Source organism: Chlorocebus sabaeus, chromosome 20 (assembly GCF_047675955.1).
Source record: "Chlorocebus sabaeus isolate Y175 chromosome 20, mChlSab1.0.hap1, whole genome shotgun sequence".
NCBI lineage: Eukaryota > Metazoa > Chordata > Mammalia > Primates > Cercopithecidae > Chlorocebus > Chlorocebus sabaeus.
In genome coordinates, this window is record NC_132923.1 from 48,075,357 (window position 1) to 48,094,457 (window position 19,101).

General features: G+C 37.9%; 1 protein-coding gene and 1 non-coding gene across 2 annotated transcripts in view; both read right to left on the reverse strand.

Annotated features, from left to right (window-relative positions):
- Positions 1–19,101, reverse strand: part of PKN2 (protein kinase N2) — a 161,015-nt gene that overhangs the window by 11,161 nt on the left and 130,753 nt on the right. The window contains exons 16-18 of the mRNA XM_007978053.3: positions 13,500–13,676; positions 4,581–4,643; positions 2,184–2,260 (exon numbers count right to left, since the gene is read on the reverse strand). Of these exons, the coding sequence (XP_007976244.1) occupies positions 2,184–2,260; positions 4,581–4,643; positions 13,500–13,676 (317 nt within the window). The remainder of the gene's footprint in view (positions 1–2,183; positions 2,261–4,580; positions 4,644–13,499; positions 13,677–19,101) is intronic.
- On the reverse strand, positions 10,034–10,140 carry LOC119626547 (U6 spliceosomal RNA). The gene has a single exon (XR_005242699.1). It is a non-coding gene; the product is annotated as a U6 spliceosomal RNA (small nuclear RNA).

Genomic DNA, 19,101 nt, shown 5'->3' on the forward strand with positions numbered 1-19,101 from the left:
TAATGGGTACAGTGTATGTTATTTGGGTGACGAATATCCTAAAAGCCCTGATTTCACCACTACGCAATTTATGCATGTAACAAAATTGCACTTGTACCCCATAAATTTATACAAATAAAAATAAAATAAAAAATTAAATATTTCCTTCAAAAAAACTATCTACCTTCATATGATTGTTATGAATTACAGGAGATATGCATATGATGAAGCATTTTGCAAAATTCTTGGCATACGAAGCACTCAAAAGTTGTTAGCTATATTATTATAATCTACTAAATATGTTTTTATGATAATGCATTAATAAGTCTGGTTATTCAACACACATATTTTCTGTACCTTTTATGTTCTAGGCACCTGTGCCAAGTAGCGGGAACACAAAAATGAGAGTTAGACACGGTTCTTTAAGGGGTTTACAGGAGACTGGAGGAAAATGGATATTTATTGATAATTTTATAATAACAAGGGAAGAGCAAGATAATGCAGAATAGTGAAGAAGGGCTCCTAAAGCAGAGTTGGGAGTTGGGGTAGTAAAAGGGAATCTCTGGTAATTTGCCTGCAGAGGTTACACTTGAGTTGAATGAGAAGGATGTGCAGATGTTAGTCAGCAAATAGAGTTGGGATGGGTGACAGTGCTAGAGAGACACAGACTACAAGCAATTCATAGTTGCTGGAGCAAAAAGTACTAAACAGGGAGCAGCAAGAGATGAGGCCAGAGAGGAAGGCAGGCAGGCAGATCAGGAAGGGCACTCTATGTCACCTTATCCTAGCCACTGAAGAGTTTTCAGCAGGTGTGTGCCATGGTCCGATCTGTATTTATATGGACTCCTTAAACAATTCAGCAATTACATGGCAGGCTGATTTGGGATAGAAAAAGACTAGAAATAGGAACAATTATGAGATTATTATACCTGTCTTGTCAAAACAAGATGATGGCTAGCAGGAGTTGACTGGAAATGACAGATTTCAGAAATATTCAGGAGGTTAAGTGGCAGTAGAATTTTTTGAATAACTACATATGGAAAGTAAGAGAACAGGATAGAACGCAAGATAATTCCTTGCTTTCAGATTGAAGACTGAGGGGATTGTGGTACCAACAACCAGACTACCTGAGGAAAATAAGTCATTTTTGTTTGGGTAGTGTTTGAGGTGTCTCTTCACTGTTCAGGCAGAGCTGTCTAGTAGATAGTTGAATATATATCTTTGGAATCCATATGAAAGGAAATAATAGATTTGAGAGTCATTAGGATATAGCTGCTAGTCAAAAAACTGCAGTGAAGAGCAGCCGGCTAAGGGGAGATGCTGAGAAACAAAAGCATTTAGATCAACAGTGTCCAATAAAAAGAAGCCCAGTTAAAGAAAAAAACTGACTTGATTCAGCAATTATGTCAGTGGGTATGTGATGGGCATATATCTACAGAGTTCATTCATTTATTCGTCCAGCTACTTATTAATCAAACACTCACTGAATACTTAAGATGTACCATTCCCTGTGTTAATGTACTATGGAAACAAAGCTAAACAGCAAATAGAAGCCAGCAGTGCAGAGGGAGATAGGCAATGTTAGTACTAGTAAACAGAAAGAACTATGTCCATTTTTTTATGGTTGGAGAAGTAAGACTCAAAGAGATTAAAACTAAGTTTTCCAAAGACAAACAGCAAATAGTAGCAAAGCCATGATTCAAACCTAGAACTGTTTGGTTACTAAGCCCATGATCTTTATCCTTTCTTATGTTACCTGATTCAAATTTCCCCAATTTACTTATTTACTTTTGAATATACAAAAAACATACTTGAGATACCTATCTCTATTTATTTTCTATTTTTAAATGTTTCCAGTTTTAAGAAGCTGGAAGTAAATTATCAGGCCTATGAAATTCACTGTGTACAGTCTCACTGGAATAAATGATTTTGGTGCTTAAGCAATACTTCCTTAAAGTAGTGACAAAATTATTAATCACGCAGAGAAGCTTACTATTATTTCTATACATTTAACCTTATTCGTATTCACAGAACAAATTCTTAATGTGATAATTAGGTTATATAAGCAATGTCTTCATTATATCTACAATGTCTTAATGAAGAATAAAGTTAAAAGTACAGTTTGTTTTCCATAGACAAACTTGAAAACTACTGATGCACAAACAGTAATTTATCAGAAAAGAAACTTAAAAACATTCGATTACCTTCTTTGCAAAGACCAAAATCAGCAATTTTCACAAAGCCCTCTGTATCTAGCAATAAGTTATCCAATTTCAAATCTCTGTTCAGGATAAAAAGATACAGCATGAAAAAAAAAATCAGTAGGTTATATAGTTAAAAAAATAATTTCAACTGGAACTGTACTTTCTCTTTATTAAAAATGGGATTTCCAAGTTATGATTTGAGATTTAAATACTATATCACATTGTTTTCTTCCTTTTAGTAAGCTTATTGCTCTATATAAGGTAGCTTATGAGAAATTATTCTCCTGTTACATAAAAAAGGAAGAATGTATTTAATTTATTTGTGATAATCTAATTTAATCCACTTTTTTTTTTTTCTTTTGAGACGGAGTCTCACTTTGTCACCCAGGCTGGAGTGCAATGGCATGGTCTTGGCTCACTGCAACCTCTGCCTCCCAGGTACAAGCGATTCTCCTACCTCAGCCTCCCAAGTAGCTGGGACTACAGGCGTGTGCCACCACACCTGGCTAATTTTTGTATTTTTATTAGAGAGGGGGTTTCACTATGTTGGCCAGGCTAGTCTTGAACTCCTGACCTTGTGATCCGCTGGCCTTGGCCTCCCCAAGTGCTGGGATTACAGGCATGAGACACCACACCCAGCCCTTTTTTTTTTTTTCTTTTTTTAAAGACAGAGTCTCGCTCTGTCACCCAGGCTGGTGTGCACTGGCATGATCTCGGCTCACTGCAACCTCTACTTTCCAGGTTCAAGCAATTCTTGTGCCTCAGACTCCCAAGCAGCTGGGACTACAGGTGCCCACCACCAAGTCTGGCTAATTTTTTTTTTTTTTTATTTGTAGTACAGATGGGTTTTCACCATGTTGGCCAGGCTGGTCTCGAACTCCTGACCTCAGGTGATCCACCTGCCTCGGCCTTCAAAAGTGCTGGGATTACAGGCGTGAGCCACTGCGCCTGGGCAACTTAATCTAGTTTTAAAGTTTGCTTATATGCCATCCATAAGAAAGAACTGTAAAGTTAACAGTATTAATAAGGCATCAGAGGGCAGGTTTCATCTTCTGAAAGAATGAGAGAAAGCTATCCATCCATACTAGTTGATTACAAATTAGGCAAATTGACAACATTTTATCCATTTTGTTCAATTTATTTTTTGTTTTTGTGATACAAGGTACTCGCTCTGTTGTCTAAGTGGGGTACAGTGGCATAATCATGGCTCACTGCAGCCTTGACCTCCCAGGCTCAAGCAATTCCCCCACCTCAGCCTCCTGAGTAGCCCAGATACAGGCAGATATCATCACTCCTGGCTGATTTTTAGATTTTTTTGTAGAGACAGAATACCACTATGTTGCCCAGGCTGGTCTCAAACTCCTAGACTGAAGCAATCCTCTCACCTTGGCCTCCCCAAATACTGGGGTTACACGTTTGAGCCACTGAGCCCAGGAAATATTTTATCCGTTAGGTAAAACAGAACTTTATCATGAAAACATCATTAGAACCTTACCTGACTGGGTGTGGCGGCTCACAACTGTAATCTTAGCACTTTGGGAGGCCGAGGCGGGTAGTCACCTGAGGTCAGGAGTTTCAAGACCAGCCTGGCCAACATGGTGAAACTCTGTCTATACTAAAAATATAAAAGTTAGCTGGGCATGGTGGTGGGCACCTGTAATTCCAGGTACTCAGGAGGCTGAGGAAGGAGAATCGCTTGAACCCGGGAGGCAGAGGTTGCCATGAGCCGAGATCGTGCATTGCTCTCCAGCCTGGGCGACAAAAGTAAAACTCTGTCTCAAAAAAAAAAAAAAAAAAAAAGAAAAGAAAAGAAAAAAAAACTTAAATAATCCAATGTTTATAGACTTCTAATTCTGACTAGTCTTCTCATATCTGCTTGGTCTTGGGCAGTGAGTGCTAGTCAAAGTGTGGTTCACAGACTAGCTGCTGGGCCACAAATTACAGAGATCAGCTACATCACCAATACACTATTTAGTTCAGTTGACAATAAGACTTCGTAACGAGGGAAGCAGTGTGATGTTTTACACTCTAACACAAGCTACTTGTCTCATCACGGACACGTTTTTAGCAGTATTGGTCTATGGAGGTTTTTTGCAATGAGTTGTTTGAATGCTAAATATTCACTAGGATGAATATTGTTGAGAAATGCACTATCATAGACCAAGCCATAATTTGACTATTTTAATTAGAAAATGTGCTATGGATTAGGAAACAAAAAGTTCATCATATAATCATAGTGCTAACCACATGTCTTTCAAAATTGGGGTTTGACTTATCAGATGAAGGAGAAAACTAAGAAGCTGGTTAAACATAAAATGTTTAAGAAACACAAAACACTATCTTTAATTCTAAATCACACCAAAGCAAGCCATTAGAAAAAATTAAAAATTAACTTACCTATAAACAATTTTGTGTTCATGTAAATACTGCAACCCAAGAACTACACAAGCAGCATAAAATCTGTTTGAAGAATTAAATCAATAGAAGTTTAATAAATTTTATTGCTCTTGAATCCCAGCTTGTATGTTTATACTTCAAAGCAGACCTATCATTAATTTATTTCACAAATTTTTTTTTTAGTCCCCACTATGTATCACACATTGTGCTAGATATTAGGGGTAAAATTTAAAAATGAGAAAAGTACAGTTTTGACAATTAAAGCCATTAACTTTGCCTAGTGTAGTCACTGAGAACCTCAGAGGGGACATTTGATCTGGTTTTGCAGAAGGAATTACAATATACCATAAGGACAAAGGACAGTGTGACAGGCAGAAGTTTTGTGGGGGAAAAATACTTACCTGAGAGAAAAAAGAAATAGAGGTGCAAAAGGCGTTAACACGTTTGATAACAAGTAAGTCTGGTGTGGCTGAAGTAAAGGATGGGTGTATCTGGGGAAGAAGTAGGAGATTAGGCTGGAAAGATAACCTGGGTGAAGGACCCTGAATGTCATATTATGGATACTGAAATTTTTTCTCTTAGTGACAGAGAATCAAACCATTTTAATCAGAGGAGAATGATGGCATTTGTTTTCTGGTAGCAGCAATGTGAAGGATGGAGAAGTAGGTAGAGATCCAGAGGAAAAAAGAACAGATAAGGCTTTTATCATAGTTTAGATGAAAAGATCATGAGAACATCTACTGTAGTGGCAACAGAGATACAGATTCACAAGAACTAAAAATTAGCATGACAGAAGGTGCTATCCCATTACAGGATAAGGAAGTGGGAAGAGCTACAGGTAACTTTCAAGGTTTCCATCTTAGTAGAATGAATGGATAAAAGAAACAGAGGTAGCCAAGGTTTTGTGACAAAACTAGGTTTGGCATTTGACAGGTTGACTTTGTCTGTGGGGCAGGTGATGATATATAAAAGCTGGGTATATGGGTTTGGATCTCAGAAAACCTGTGCCGAGAGAGAATAATTCTTGAGGCACAGGACCATGTTTGTCTTTTTCAGTTTTTATCCTAAGTTCATAGCATAATGCTTGATATACACGATAGGCTTATTGAACAAGGAGGAAATAAATGAATAGATTTAAAAATGCAAATGTCTTCAGTGTAGAATAGCCTATAAACACTTAGGATAATTAGTTTTTAATGATAAAAGTAATAACATGAGTATTTTCTCTATAAAACATGTAATACGCTTCTCTCCAAAGTACACTATTTCATCCATCTATCTCCATCTCACCTCATTCCACTGCAGTTCATACGGATAATTCTTGTCACTTTAACATTATTCCAAACTTTCAGAATATATTTACATTCACATGTAGATAATATAACTATGTTTTATATTTGCCTATTTTTATTAAAAATGGGTCAATAATTTTTATTTATTTATTTTGTTTCTTGAGATGGAGTTTTGCTCTTGTTGCCCAGGCTGGAGTGCAATGGTGCGATCTCAGTTCACCGCAACCTCCGCCTCCCGAGTTCAAGCGACTCTCTTGCCTCAGCCTCCCGAGTACCTGAGAATATAGGCATGTGCCACCACGCCCGGTTAATTTTGTATTTTCAGTAGAGACAGGGCTTCTCCACGTGGTCAGGCTGGTCTCAAACTTCTGACCTCAGGTGATCCGCCCGCCTCCGCCTCCCAAAGTGCTGTGATTACAGGCGTGAGCCACTGTGCCCGGCATTTTTATTTTTTTCTATATATATATATATTTATATATGTATGTATGTATGTTTTTTTTGTTTCTGAAAAGATCTGTTTACTTTTTTTTTTTTTTTTTTTTTTGAGACGGAGTCTCGCTTTGTCGCCCAGGCTGGAGTGCAGTGGCGCAATCTCGGCTCACTGTAAGCTCCGCCTCTCCGGTTCACGCCATTCTCCTGCCTCAGCCTCCGAGTAGCTGGGACTACAGGCACGTACCACCAGGCCCGCCTAATTTTTTGTATTTTTAGTAGAGACGGGGTTTCACCTTGTTAGCCAGGATGGTCTGGATCTCCTGACCCCGTGATCCGCCCGCCTCGGCCTCCCAAAGTGCTGGGATTACAGGTGTGAGCCACCGCGCCTGGCCTATTTACTTTTAAATTATACTTTAAGTTCTGGGATACATGTGCAGAACGTGCAGGTTTGTTACATAGGTATACATGTGCCATGGTGGTTTGCTGCACCCATCAACCCGTCATCTGCATTAGGAATTTCTCCTAATGCTATCCCTCCCCTATCCCCCAAACTCTGATAGGCCCTCGTGTGTGATGTTCCCCTCCCTGTGTCCATGTGTTCTCATTCTTCAACTCCCATTTATGAGTGAGAACATGTGGTGTTTGGTTTTCTGTGTTTGCTGAGAATGATGGTTTCCAGCTTCATCCATGTCCTGAAAAGGATATGAACTCACCGTTTTTTATCGCTGTATAGTATTTCATGGTATATATGTGCCACATTTTCTTTATGCAGTCTATCATTGATGGGCCTTTGGGTTGGTTCCAAGTCCTTGCTATTGTGAACAGTGTTCCCATAAACATACGTATGCATGTGTCTTTACAGAATGATTTATAATCCTTTGGGTATATACCCAGTAATGGGATGGCTGGGTCAAATGGTATTTCTAGTTCTAGACTCTTGAGGAATCACCACACTGTGTTCCACAATGGTTGAACTAATTTACACTCCCACCAACAGTGTAAAAGTGTTCCTATTTCTCCACATCCTCTTCAGCATCTGTCGTTTCCTGACTTTTTAATGATCGCCATTCTAACTGGTGTGAGATGGCATCTCATTGTGGTTTTGATTTGCATTTCTCTAATGACCAGTGATGATGAGCTTTTTTTCATGTTTTTTGAATAAATGTCTTAAGAAGTGTCTGTTCATATCTTTCGCCTACTTTTTGATGGGGTTGTTTTTTCTCTTGTAAATTTGTTTAAGTTCCTTGCAGATTCTGGATATTAGCCCTTTGTCAGATGGATAGATTGCAAAATTTTTCTCCCATTCTGTAGGTTGCCTGTTCACTCTGATGACAGTTTCTTTTGCTGTGCAGAAGCTCTTTAGTTTAATCAGATCACATTTGTCAATTTTGGCTGTTGCCAATGCTTTTGGTGTTTTAGTCATGAAGTCTTTGCCCGTGCCTATGTCCTGAATGGTGCTGCCTAAGTTTTCTTCTAGGGTTTTTATGGTTTTGAGTCTTATGTTTAAGTCTTTAATCCATCTTCGGTTAACTTTTGTATAAGGTGTAAGGAAGGGTTCCAGTTTCAATTCCCCACATATGGCTACATATGGCCACATATGGCTAGTTTTTCCAACACCATTTATTAAATAGGGAATCCTTTCCCTGTTACTTGTTTTTGTTAGGTTTCTCAAAGATGAGATGGTTGTAGATGTGTGGTGTTATTTCTGAGGCCTCTGTTTTGTTCCATTGGTCTATATATCTGTTTTGGTACCAGTACCATGGTATTTTGGTTACTGCAGTCTTGTAGTACAGTTTGAAGTCAGGTAGCGTGATGCCTCCAACTTTGCTCTTTTTGCTATACAGGCTCTTTTTTGGTTCCATATGAAATTTAAAGTAGTTTTTTTTTTTTTCTTTTTTTTTGAGATGGAGTCTCACTCTGTCGCCCAGGTTGGAGTGCAGTGGCGCGATCTTTGCTCACTGCAACCTCCACCTCCCGGGTTCAAGCAATTCTCCTGACTCAGACTCCCGAGTAGCTGGGATTACAGGCGTGTACCACCACCCCTAATTTGTGTATTTTTAGTAGAGATGGAGTTTCACCATGTTGGTCAGGCTACTCTCAAACTCCTGATCTCAAGTGATCCATCCGCCTCAACTTCCCGAAGTACTGGGATTACAGGCGTGAGCCACCACACCCAGCCTAAAGTAGTTTTTTCTAATTCTGGGAAGAAAGTCAATGGCAGGTTAATGGGGATTGAATCTATAAATTACTTTGGACAGTATGGCCATTTTCATGATATTGATTTTTCCTATCCATGAGCATGGAATGTTTTTCCATTTGTTTGTGTCCTCTCTTATTTCCTGGGGCAGTGGTTTGTAGTTCTCCTTGAAGAGGTCCTTCACATCCCTTGTAAGTTGTATTCCTAGGTATTTTATTCTCTTTGTAGCAACTGTGAATGGGAGTTTATTCATGATTCAGCTGTCTATTATTGGTGTTTAGGGATGCTTGTGATTTTTGCACATTGATTTTGTATCCTGAGACTTTGCTGAAGTTGCTTATCAGCTTAAGGAGATTTTGGGCTGAGACAATGGGGTTTTCTAAATATACAATCATGTCATCTCCAAACAGAGACAATGTGACTTCCTTTCTTCCTATTTTAATAAACTTTCTTTCTTTCTCTTGCCTGACTACTATGGCCAGAACTTCCAATACTATGTTGAATAGGAGTGGTGAGAGAGGGCATCCTTGTCTTGTGCCAGTTTTCAAAGGGAATGCTTCCAGCTTTCACCTATTCAGTATGACACTGGCTGTGGGTCGGTCATAAATAGCTCTTATTATTTTGAGATACATCCCATCAACACCTAGTTTATTGAGTTTTTAACATGAAGGGTTGCTGAATTTTATCTAAGGCCTTTTCTTTTTTTTTTTTTTGAGATGGAGTCTCGCTTTGTTGCCCAGGATGGAGTGCAGTGGCGGATCTTGGCTCATTGCAACCTCCGCCTCCATGGTTAAAGTGATTCTCCTGCCTCCCAAGCAGCTGACACTGCAGGCATGCGTCACCACACCCAGCTAATTTTTTTGTGTTTTTAGTAGAGACGGTATTTCGCCATGTTGGTCAGGCTGGTCTTGATATCCCAACCTGGTGATCTGCCCGCCTTGGCCTCCTAAAGTGCTGGAATTATAGGTGTGAGCCGCTGCACCCAGCCTTTTTTTTTTTTTTTTTGGGAGACAGAGTCCTGTTCTATCGCCATGCTGGAGTGCAGTGGCGAGATCTCTGCTCACTGCCACCCCCTGCCTATCGAAGGCCTTTTTTTACATCTATTGAGATAATCATGTGGTTTTTGTCATTGGTTCTGTTTATGTGATGGATTACGTTTATTGATTTGCATGTGCTGAACCAGCCTTGCATCCCACGGAGGAAGCTGACTTGATCGTGGTGGGTAAGCTTTTTGATGTGCTGCTGGATTTGGTTTGCCAGTATTTTACTGAGGATTTTCGCATCGATGTTCATCAGGGATATTGGTCTGAAATTTTTTTGTTGTTGTTGTGTCTCTGCCAGGTTTTGGTAACAGGATGATGCTGGCCTCATAAAATGAGTTCGGGATGATTCCCTCTTTTTCTATTGTTTGGAATAGTTTCAGAAGGAATGGTACCAGTTCCTCTTTGTACCTGTGGTAGAATCTGGCTGTGAATCCATCTGGTCCTGGGCTTTTTTTGTTGGTAGGCTATTAATTACTGCCTCAATTTTAGAAAAATATGGAATGCCTCATGAATTTGCGTGTCATCCTTACGCAGGGGCCATGCTAATCTTCTCTATATCGTTCCAATTTTAGTATATGCGCTGCTGAAGAGAGCACGGGTCTATAATTTTTAAACGTGGGGCTTGGGTGGGGGAGGGGTGTGGTGGTCAGGGTCCGCCAGGCAGTTTCATCAGGGCTTAGACTCCCCAACACAGAAATAAAAAACAAAAACAAAAATAAAATGCAACTACTTAGAAATACTTACTTGATTATACATTAAAAATTATATAACTTACCAGAAGTTTAAAGGATCTACTGAAGTTTGTTAAAATAAATGTAATCTTAAAATTGCTTAAGATGGCCAGACATGGTGGCTCACGCCTGTAATCCCAGCACTTTGGGAGGCTGAGGGAGGCAGAAGGAGGCAGATCACCTGAGGTCAGGAGTAAGACTAGCCTGGCCGACACAGTGAAACCCCGTCTCTACTAAAAATACAAAAATTAGCTGGGCGTGGTGGCACACGCCTGTAGTCCCAGCTATTTGGGAGGCTGAGGCAGGATAATCTCTTGACCATGGGTGGCAGAGGTTGCAGTGAGCCAAGATCATGCCATTGCACTCCAGCCTGGGCGACAGAGCAAGACTGCCTCAAAAAAAAAAAAAAAATTGCTTAAGATCGTTAAACATAATTTTCTTAGCAAACTTATTTTAGTGGCAAAACAATACTGTAACAATTATAAAACTACATTGATTGCTCTCTCTTTTTTAATTTCGGGGGTCTCACTCTGTCACCCAGGATGGAGTGCAGTGATGTGACCTTGGCTCACTGCAACCTCTGCCTCTGGGGTTCAAGTGAGTCTTCTGCCTCAGTTTCCCAAATAGCTGGGATTATAGGCGCCTGCCACCATGCCTAGCTAATTTTTGTATTTTTTTTTTTTTTTTTTGGAGAGGGAGTCTGGCTCTGTGGCCCAGGCTGGAGTGCAGTGGCCGGATCTCAGCTCACTGCAAGCTCCGCCTCCCGGGTTTACGCCATTCTCCTGCCTCAGCCTCCCGAGTAGCTGGGACTACAGGCGCCCGCCACCTCGCCCGGCTAGTTTTTTTGTATTTTTTAGTAGAGACGGGGTTTCACCCTGTTAGCCAGGCTGGTCTCGATCTCCTGACCTCGTGATCCGCCCGTCTCGACCTCCCAAAGTGCTAGGATTACAGGCTTGAGCCACCGCGCCCGGCCAATTTTTGTATTTTTAGTATAGACAGGGTTTCACCACGTTGGCCAGGCTGGTCTAGAGCTCCTGAGCTTAAGTGATCTGCTAAGTGATCTGCCTGCCTCTGCCTCCCAAAGTGCTGGGATTACAGGCGTGAGCCATGGCTTCCCATTGATTTCTTTCTTTGTAAACAGACTGCCTTGATTAATTAGGTATACTATGTAAAATACGTATTTTATTGAATGCTCCTGTTTGTCAGGTATTGTGTCAGTTATCTTCATTTATTAGCTTACTTAATCTTCAATCAAGCCTTAAGATAAATATTTTATAGAAGCAGATAATGAAGCTCAGAAAACGTAATTTGTCTAAAGTTAGACTACAAAACAACAAAGCTAGAAATCAAGCTATTTTGATTCTACGGTTTCAATCAATAAAAATTCACTGATTGCCTAATATGTTCCAGGTGTTCTTTTAGGCATTTCACTAATAAACAGGACAGATATGGTCCTTGCTCCTCTCTTTTAAGTGAAATAAGACAGACAATAAAAATTTTAAAAATAAATCAGATTTCACGTAGAAATAAAATGATATGAAAAAGATAATACAGAAAATAGAGTGAATTGAATTGGTTAGTGATGTGATATTTTAGCTAGGGTACTCAGAAAATTACCTTTAAAGAAATGACATTTGATCTGAGAACTGAACGATAAAGGGAGGTACTTCAGATTTGGAGTTCTGTAATGTAGCATTGTATTCTTGCATTTTCACTGAACTTTATGGTTTTATTTGTATATAATTTATATTCTCAGCAAAAATAACAGCTTCTTAAGGCAAACTACATTTATATATATTATTTTAAGAACAAAAACAATCATAAAAAATAAAAGCAAATTCCTATGGCAGCATGGGCTAGGCTTAATCGTAATACTCTGCCTTATTGAGGGAATGAATTATTCGTAGCCTTCTACTACTTTCTGGCTTTTGTCTCCTTTTAAAATGCTTCAGTACCATTCAAATTAACTCCTATTTCCCTCATCTGAAACTTCAAGGTTATGACAGTATTACAATTATCTGCTTTAAATACCTCTAATGGTTATGACAAGAATCAAATGGAGAAATCAAAGTGAAAGTACAACACGGATGTCAGTTGCTATTTCATCAGATTATAGATGTGGAATGAAAACTAAAGAGTAAATATAATAGGGATTTAGTACTAGATTTATGCGTCCTATGATTTGGGATATATTCTACAGGTGGAGTTGACTGGACTTGCTAATAGTTTGAGTGCCGAAGTTAAGGGAAAAAGAGCATCAAGAATGACTTCTTGTGTTCTGGCTTGAATCTGGTTAATAAAATAGGGAAGATTAAGAGTAGCAGGCTTGGAGTGTAGTAGATGAGGTAGATAGAAAAATGGAAAAAATCAGTTCAGTTTAAGTTGTTAAGTAAGATACTTAGCCACGCAAATGGAAAACTAGCTGACCACTGAATATTATTAGAGTTGGAAGTTTAGGTAAGAGGACGGGGCTGGAAACACAAATTTGGTAAACACCAGCATGCAGGGTGTAGGTATTAATAGCACTTTCCTAGGTTCAAATATTAGCTCCACCATTTAACAGCTATAAAATTAAGATACTAACAGGGAAAATATACATATATGCATATATAATTTCAAGTGTTTACTATTATTCTTATGTATTTGAATAAGCCAAACCTTGACTTCAAAAACTACAAAAAGTTTACAGTGAAAAGTCTGCTCTTTATCCCTTTGTCTGGAGGCAACACACATAACCAGTTTCTTTTACATTTGTTCAGAGATATTTTAAGCACAAGGATGCAAATACTTGATATTCTTTTAAATTACTCTTTAGAAAGGCAAATACAAACATTTTATATAAATATATGATACAGACTCTTCTGTACTTTCTTTTCAAAAACTTAATAGTGCATTTTGAGTATAATCTGTCTTCAAAGCTGTAATTCTGAATGGCATTCTCTAGTGAGAAAATCTAGTAGCACAAAAAGAAATTTTACTAAAATGAATCTACATTGTTTATCTAAAGAATTAATTGTGGTTTAGGATAATCCATGACATTTTCAACACAGACAACAGAATACATACAAAAAGTATATGGCAAAAAAGTAAGTAAGGAGTTCTAATATTTCTTGCAGAGATCTATTTTCTGTTAGGAAAAACATCTAAAATTCAAAGAATCTCTTTTCCTTCCCACATTAAATCAGTCATGGAAAAACTCAGATAAATGTCTAAAGCATACTCACACAGCTCTTGGTTCTGAAAAGACATCAGTATGAATGTGCATCATTAGGTCCCCACCGGCAGCATATTCCATTACAAAGCAAACATGCTCTTTGGTTTGGAAACATGCAAAAAGGTTCACCAGAAAGGGATGCCTTACACTATTCACAGTTTCAAAAATTCTTTTTTCACACATCAAGCTGTAAAAGAAAATATTTAAAAAATAAGCAGATTAAAAATAATTCTAGTTGGAAATAACATCCTTTATAAATTACTAAACTTAAAAATAAGCAAAATTTTAGCTATAACTTAAAAATCCTAACATGTGTCTTACTTTTGCTATATGTGCTGTGAAAACTGATCTACCTAAAATACATAACTTTAGTTGAAATATATTAATAGAAACTTTAAAAGATTATAGCGTTCACATTGATAGTCTATAGCACATATATGGTTAGTGGTTATAGTTAATTTTTTAAAAGGCTTAATTAAGGGTGAATTATGAAAATTATTCAGGAATTGGTCAGAGAATTTAGCAATTTAAAGCATACTATGAAAAATTTAAAGTTTGTGGTGAAGGTAATTTCAAGGACAGTATCTATAATTCACAAGCTATAGTATTCAATTTTTTTATCATATAAAATTGATATGAAGTTGAGAGGTACAGATATGCTGCATAAAATTTTAATTTAAAAGACTAGAAAATAAAGACGATACATGACAAAGTGTCTAAATGTTACTACAAATTAAGGCACTATTATAAATAAACCATAGAAGATTAAAAAGTTAATAGTTTTTATTTTTGTCATCATTTAAATTTACTAGAAAATAATGTACTTAAAAATTGCTTTGGACAAGATCTGTAAGACGTATTCTAATACATCTGCTTTATTAAGCCAATCTGAATTTTGGCTAAATGTAGATACAATAATCAGATGAAATAAGACAAAACTAAGATGTTTTAGGCTTAAGTAGATGACAAGTATGTTCTCTTCATTATCTACAGTTGTGTGTTTTTTTGAGATAAGATCTTGCTCTGTCTTTCAGGAGCTGGAGTGCAGTGACATGATCATGGCTCACTGTAACCTTGAACTCTTGGGCTCAAGTGAACCTCCTGCTTCAGCTTCCTGAGTAGCTGGTACTACAGGCACATACTACCATGCCTGGCTTTTATTTTTTGATAGGGACAGGGTCTCACTATGTTGCCCAGGCTTGTTTTGAACTTCCGGTCTCAAGCAATCCTCCTGCCTTGGCCTCCCAAAGTACTAAGATTACAGGTATGAACCACCATGCCAGTGCCTGTCCCTAGTTTTTATTTATGGGTGACTCACTAATTCATTATGGGTGAACTTATGAATGAAACAACTGTTCTCAACTGAACAGATGTTTGAACTGGGTGGAACATATAAATGGTATAAAATATTTGAGACCCACTGGCTGGACTACCCCTTGAAATTATTTTAATACGATTCACAGGAATTATTTGAATTACAATAATGATGATACATCTGTATAGATGTCTTTGAACAATGAGACAAAGGAACAAGGCTATAGATCCAAATTGACACAATAATTTTAATTTTATGCATTTTATAGTATACGAAAAAGCTATTGCATACGAATCTTCAACTTGTCTCACATTATCTAAATTGTGTATTGTCCCTAAAAGTCCATGCAACAGTCCAACTTTATGTAAAACTTTAAACCTTATTCATCCTGTTCAAAATATTTCCCTCTAAATTGTCATCACTCTTCTCTCCTTATTCCCAAATAACTTGTCTACCAAAACCCAGCAAAAATCCCACCTCTTTTATAAGACTCTACCTAAATCTTGCTCTAAATATTTCTAATAGTGATGACAAGAATCAAATAAAGGTGTCAAAGTGAAAAGTGCAACACAAATGTCAGTTGCTGTTTCATCAGATTATAGATGTGGAATGAAAATTTAAGAGTAAATACAACAGAGATTTACTATTGGTTTTATGCTTTCTATGATTTGGGATATATTCTAGAGGTGAAGTTGACTGGACTTGCTAATAGAGTGTTGTAGGTAAGGGGAAAAGAGCATCAAGAATGACTGTGTCTGGCTTGAGCAACTGGTATTGCTGTTTAATAAAACAGGGAAGACTAGAAGAGTAGCACGCCCAGGGAGTAGTACACTATATGTACTATGGTGTAGTAGTACACCAGTACACTGATTTCCTCCTAAGAACTGCTATTGTTTGTATTGCTTATTTTAAGCTGGACTCTATCTAGTCACCTTTATTACATAATGTATTCATGTCTTGTTTCCCTAACTTACTAGTTCCTAACATGTTTTGTGTACTTCCTTCAAAGTTCATCACATATTTAGATAAGTTAGAAACCTGAAAACTTATATAAATAGTCATTTTAGTCAGGGGAAAACATCATTAATAAAACCAAGGTCTTAGAATTGAATCCTACATAAGCTGGTTAGCTGTGCTTTCTTCTACAAACACAAAAATATACTTCCAACCCTATTCTGTTGTGTTGAAATATAAATTGGTAAGAAAAGGAAGCTGAGTGAGGAGGCATTCCAATAACATACACGTAATATCCTTACTCAGCAATTGAAGGGCAGACGGGACTTAGAGTGTTTTACTCATGGTAGGTACACAGAATATGATCTTTGTTCATAAATTATCTAACACTTTATTTTAAAATCCATAATTTGTGTTCACTTAAAAAGAGGCTGATTTGAAATTTTCTATGATTTATAATTTCAAAGTAAAATAATATAATACAGACTATAGAAAGAAAATTTAGACTATGAGAACTGTCATTAAGAATCATAAAGTAGGCCAGGCACAGTGGCTCATGCCTGTAATCCCAACACTTTGGGAGGCTGAGGGAGATGGATCACCGGAGGTCAGGAGTTGGAGGCCAGCCTGGTCAACATGGTGAAACCCTGTCTGCACTGAAAATACAAAAATGAACTGGGCGTGGTGGTGCACACCTGTAATCCTGGCTACTGGGGAGTCTGAGCAAGGAGAATCGCCTGAACCTGGAGGTGTAAGTTGTAGTGAGCCGAGATCACTCCACTGCACTCCAGCCTGGACAACAGAGTGAGACTCTGTCTCAAAAAATATACATATAAAGTATTCTAGGAACATCTATTAAAAAATAAACAATGACACTAAATTCCATGGCTTAAAAAGATAAGCTAGGAAGTGGAAAGTAAATATTTAAAATTCTGCTCAGTTATAATAAGTTTAGTTTAAGTTATTTACCATTTATACTTGCAAGTAATGAAATATATTACTTTTAAAAAATGCTAGTCTTGGCCGGGTGCGGTGGCTCATGCCTGTAATCCCAGCACCTTGGGAGGCTGAGGTGGGCAGATGACCAGAGGTCAGGAGTTTGAGACCAGCCTGGCTAACATGGTGAAACCCCGTTTCTACTAAAAATACAAAAAATTAGCAGGGCATGGTGGTGCACGCCTGTTAATCCCAGCTACTGAGGAGGCTGAGGCAGAAGAATCGCTTGAACCTGATAGGCAGAGGTTGCAGTGAGCCGAGATCGCGCCATTGCACTTCAGCTTGGGCAACAAGAGCAAATCTCCATCTCAAAAAAAAAAAAAAAAAAAAAAAATAAAAAATAAAAAATAAAATAAAATAAAAAAGCTACTCTTAAAAAAAAAAACTTATAAACTAATTTTTTTTTCTTGCCTTCTTTCAGATATGCTAGAAATTTAAAAGTACTCCTTTTTCATATCTTCATTCCTCAAATTTCTCTAACAGTGTGTTTCATTTCTCACTCTTGGATTTTTCTTTTCTCTCTTTTTATACCAGTTCTACTTGAGATTTTTAAATTTTCATGTTACTGAAAAGTAGAGATTTAAGTTAAGAATGGGTGTGGTGGTTCACACCTATAATCCCACACTTCGGGAGGCCAAGGAGGATCACCTGAAGCCAGGAGTTTGAGACCAGCCTGGACAACATAGCGAGACCCTGACTCTATGGGGGAAAGAAATGCAGATGGATCAGTTGTATGCACCTGTGGTCCCAATGGGAAGCTGAGGCAGGAGGATGGCTTGAGCCCAGGAACTCAAGGCTGCAGTGAACTAGGATCATGCCACTGCACTCCAGTGTGGGTGACACAGTGAGACCCTGTCTCTACACAAGACTGGATTTTCAGTTGAGATTACTAATGGCCTAGATTCTGGCTACAGCACCATCCTGTGATCCGAATTTTCTGTAGATTTAATTAGAAAGTATTTCTCCTACAAAGATTTAGCATACAGTTGTAACAAGGTAGCAGAAAGCCTCATAAGTCAAGATTAAGAGAAGTAGTAAACAGTTTCCTATTATTTTAGAAAATAAATGAATTTACCATTTAAGAATCTGGAGAAAAGCAAATATTCCTTCAGGAAAGGAAAACATTTGACCCTTCTGTTAGTCCAATTATAAACAGACTTAGAATCAAAGACTTGCTTTGGTGGGATCACAGACTTGCTTTATCTGCTTGTATAACATAAAAATAATTCTAAACATGTAATATGGTGCTCGGAATATTTTATAAATATCCAGCAAGCTCTTTAGTATTAGATATCAAGAAAGCATTGATTTTGATGTGATTGAGGTGTATGAGAAACAGTGAAAAGAAACAACGGTGAAAAACAAATAGGAAAATCCAAAAGAAAAAGTTTATTTAACATAAAAAAACAAATCTCAATCTTTTGAGGCCTTTCCTTATTCTAAGAACTACCCATATGGTGGAGAAAAAAATTAAAAGTTGCAATTTGGCATCTCTATGTATCAGTACAACTCAGTAAGGCAAGTATTACCAAAACAAATATATTTTAAAATATATGAGTTAACTGGGGCTTAAAGATATTCAGTGAAATGCCCTAGGGTCAAATCCTTACTAAGGAGGAGCAATGAGGACTAGAAACGTCAGCCTTCTCAGTCATAGCCCAGGGCTCTCTTCATTGTGCAGGGCTGTCTACCATTAATATTAATATATGCTTCCTAGTGGTGTAAGAAAAATGTCCAATGAAAGCCTTTTTCTGTGATAAATATGCCATTTTTACACAATAATGTCCATATTTAATTATTCTGTATTAAGACAGTCATTTCTTAAAGTATATTCTCTGAGTGAATTACAATCTTAACCCCCCAAATCCTTGCATTTTAATAATTATGAGGCCAGGCGCAGTGGCTCACACCTGTAATCCCAGCACTTTGGGAGGCCGAGGCTGGCAGATCATGAGGTCAGGAGATTGAGACCATTCTGGCTAACATGGTGAAACCCCATCTCTACTAAAAATACAAAAAAATAGCCAGGCGTGGTGGCATGCGCCTGTAGTCCCAGCTACTTGGGAGACTGAGACAGGGGAAGTGCCTGAACCCGGGAGGTGGAGGTTGCAGTGAGCCAAGATGGCACCACTGCACTGCAGTCTGGGAGACAGTGAGACTCTGTCTCAAATAAATAAATAAATAAATAAATAAATAAAAAATTGTACAAAAAGATGTATCCACAACTTAATTAGACCCAGACGTTAGGGTCAAAAAACATGTTTTTAAGAAAAATAGAGGGAAAAAATAAGATAACATATTCTGCTTTGTAAAATACTTTAAAACATTCCATTAACTGTAGATTATT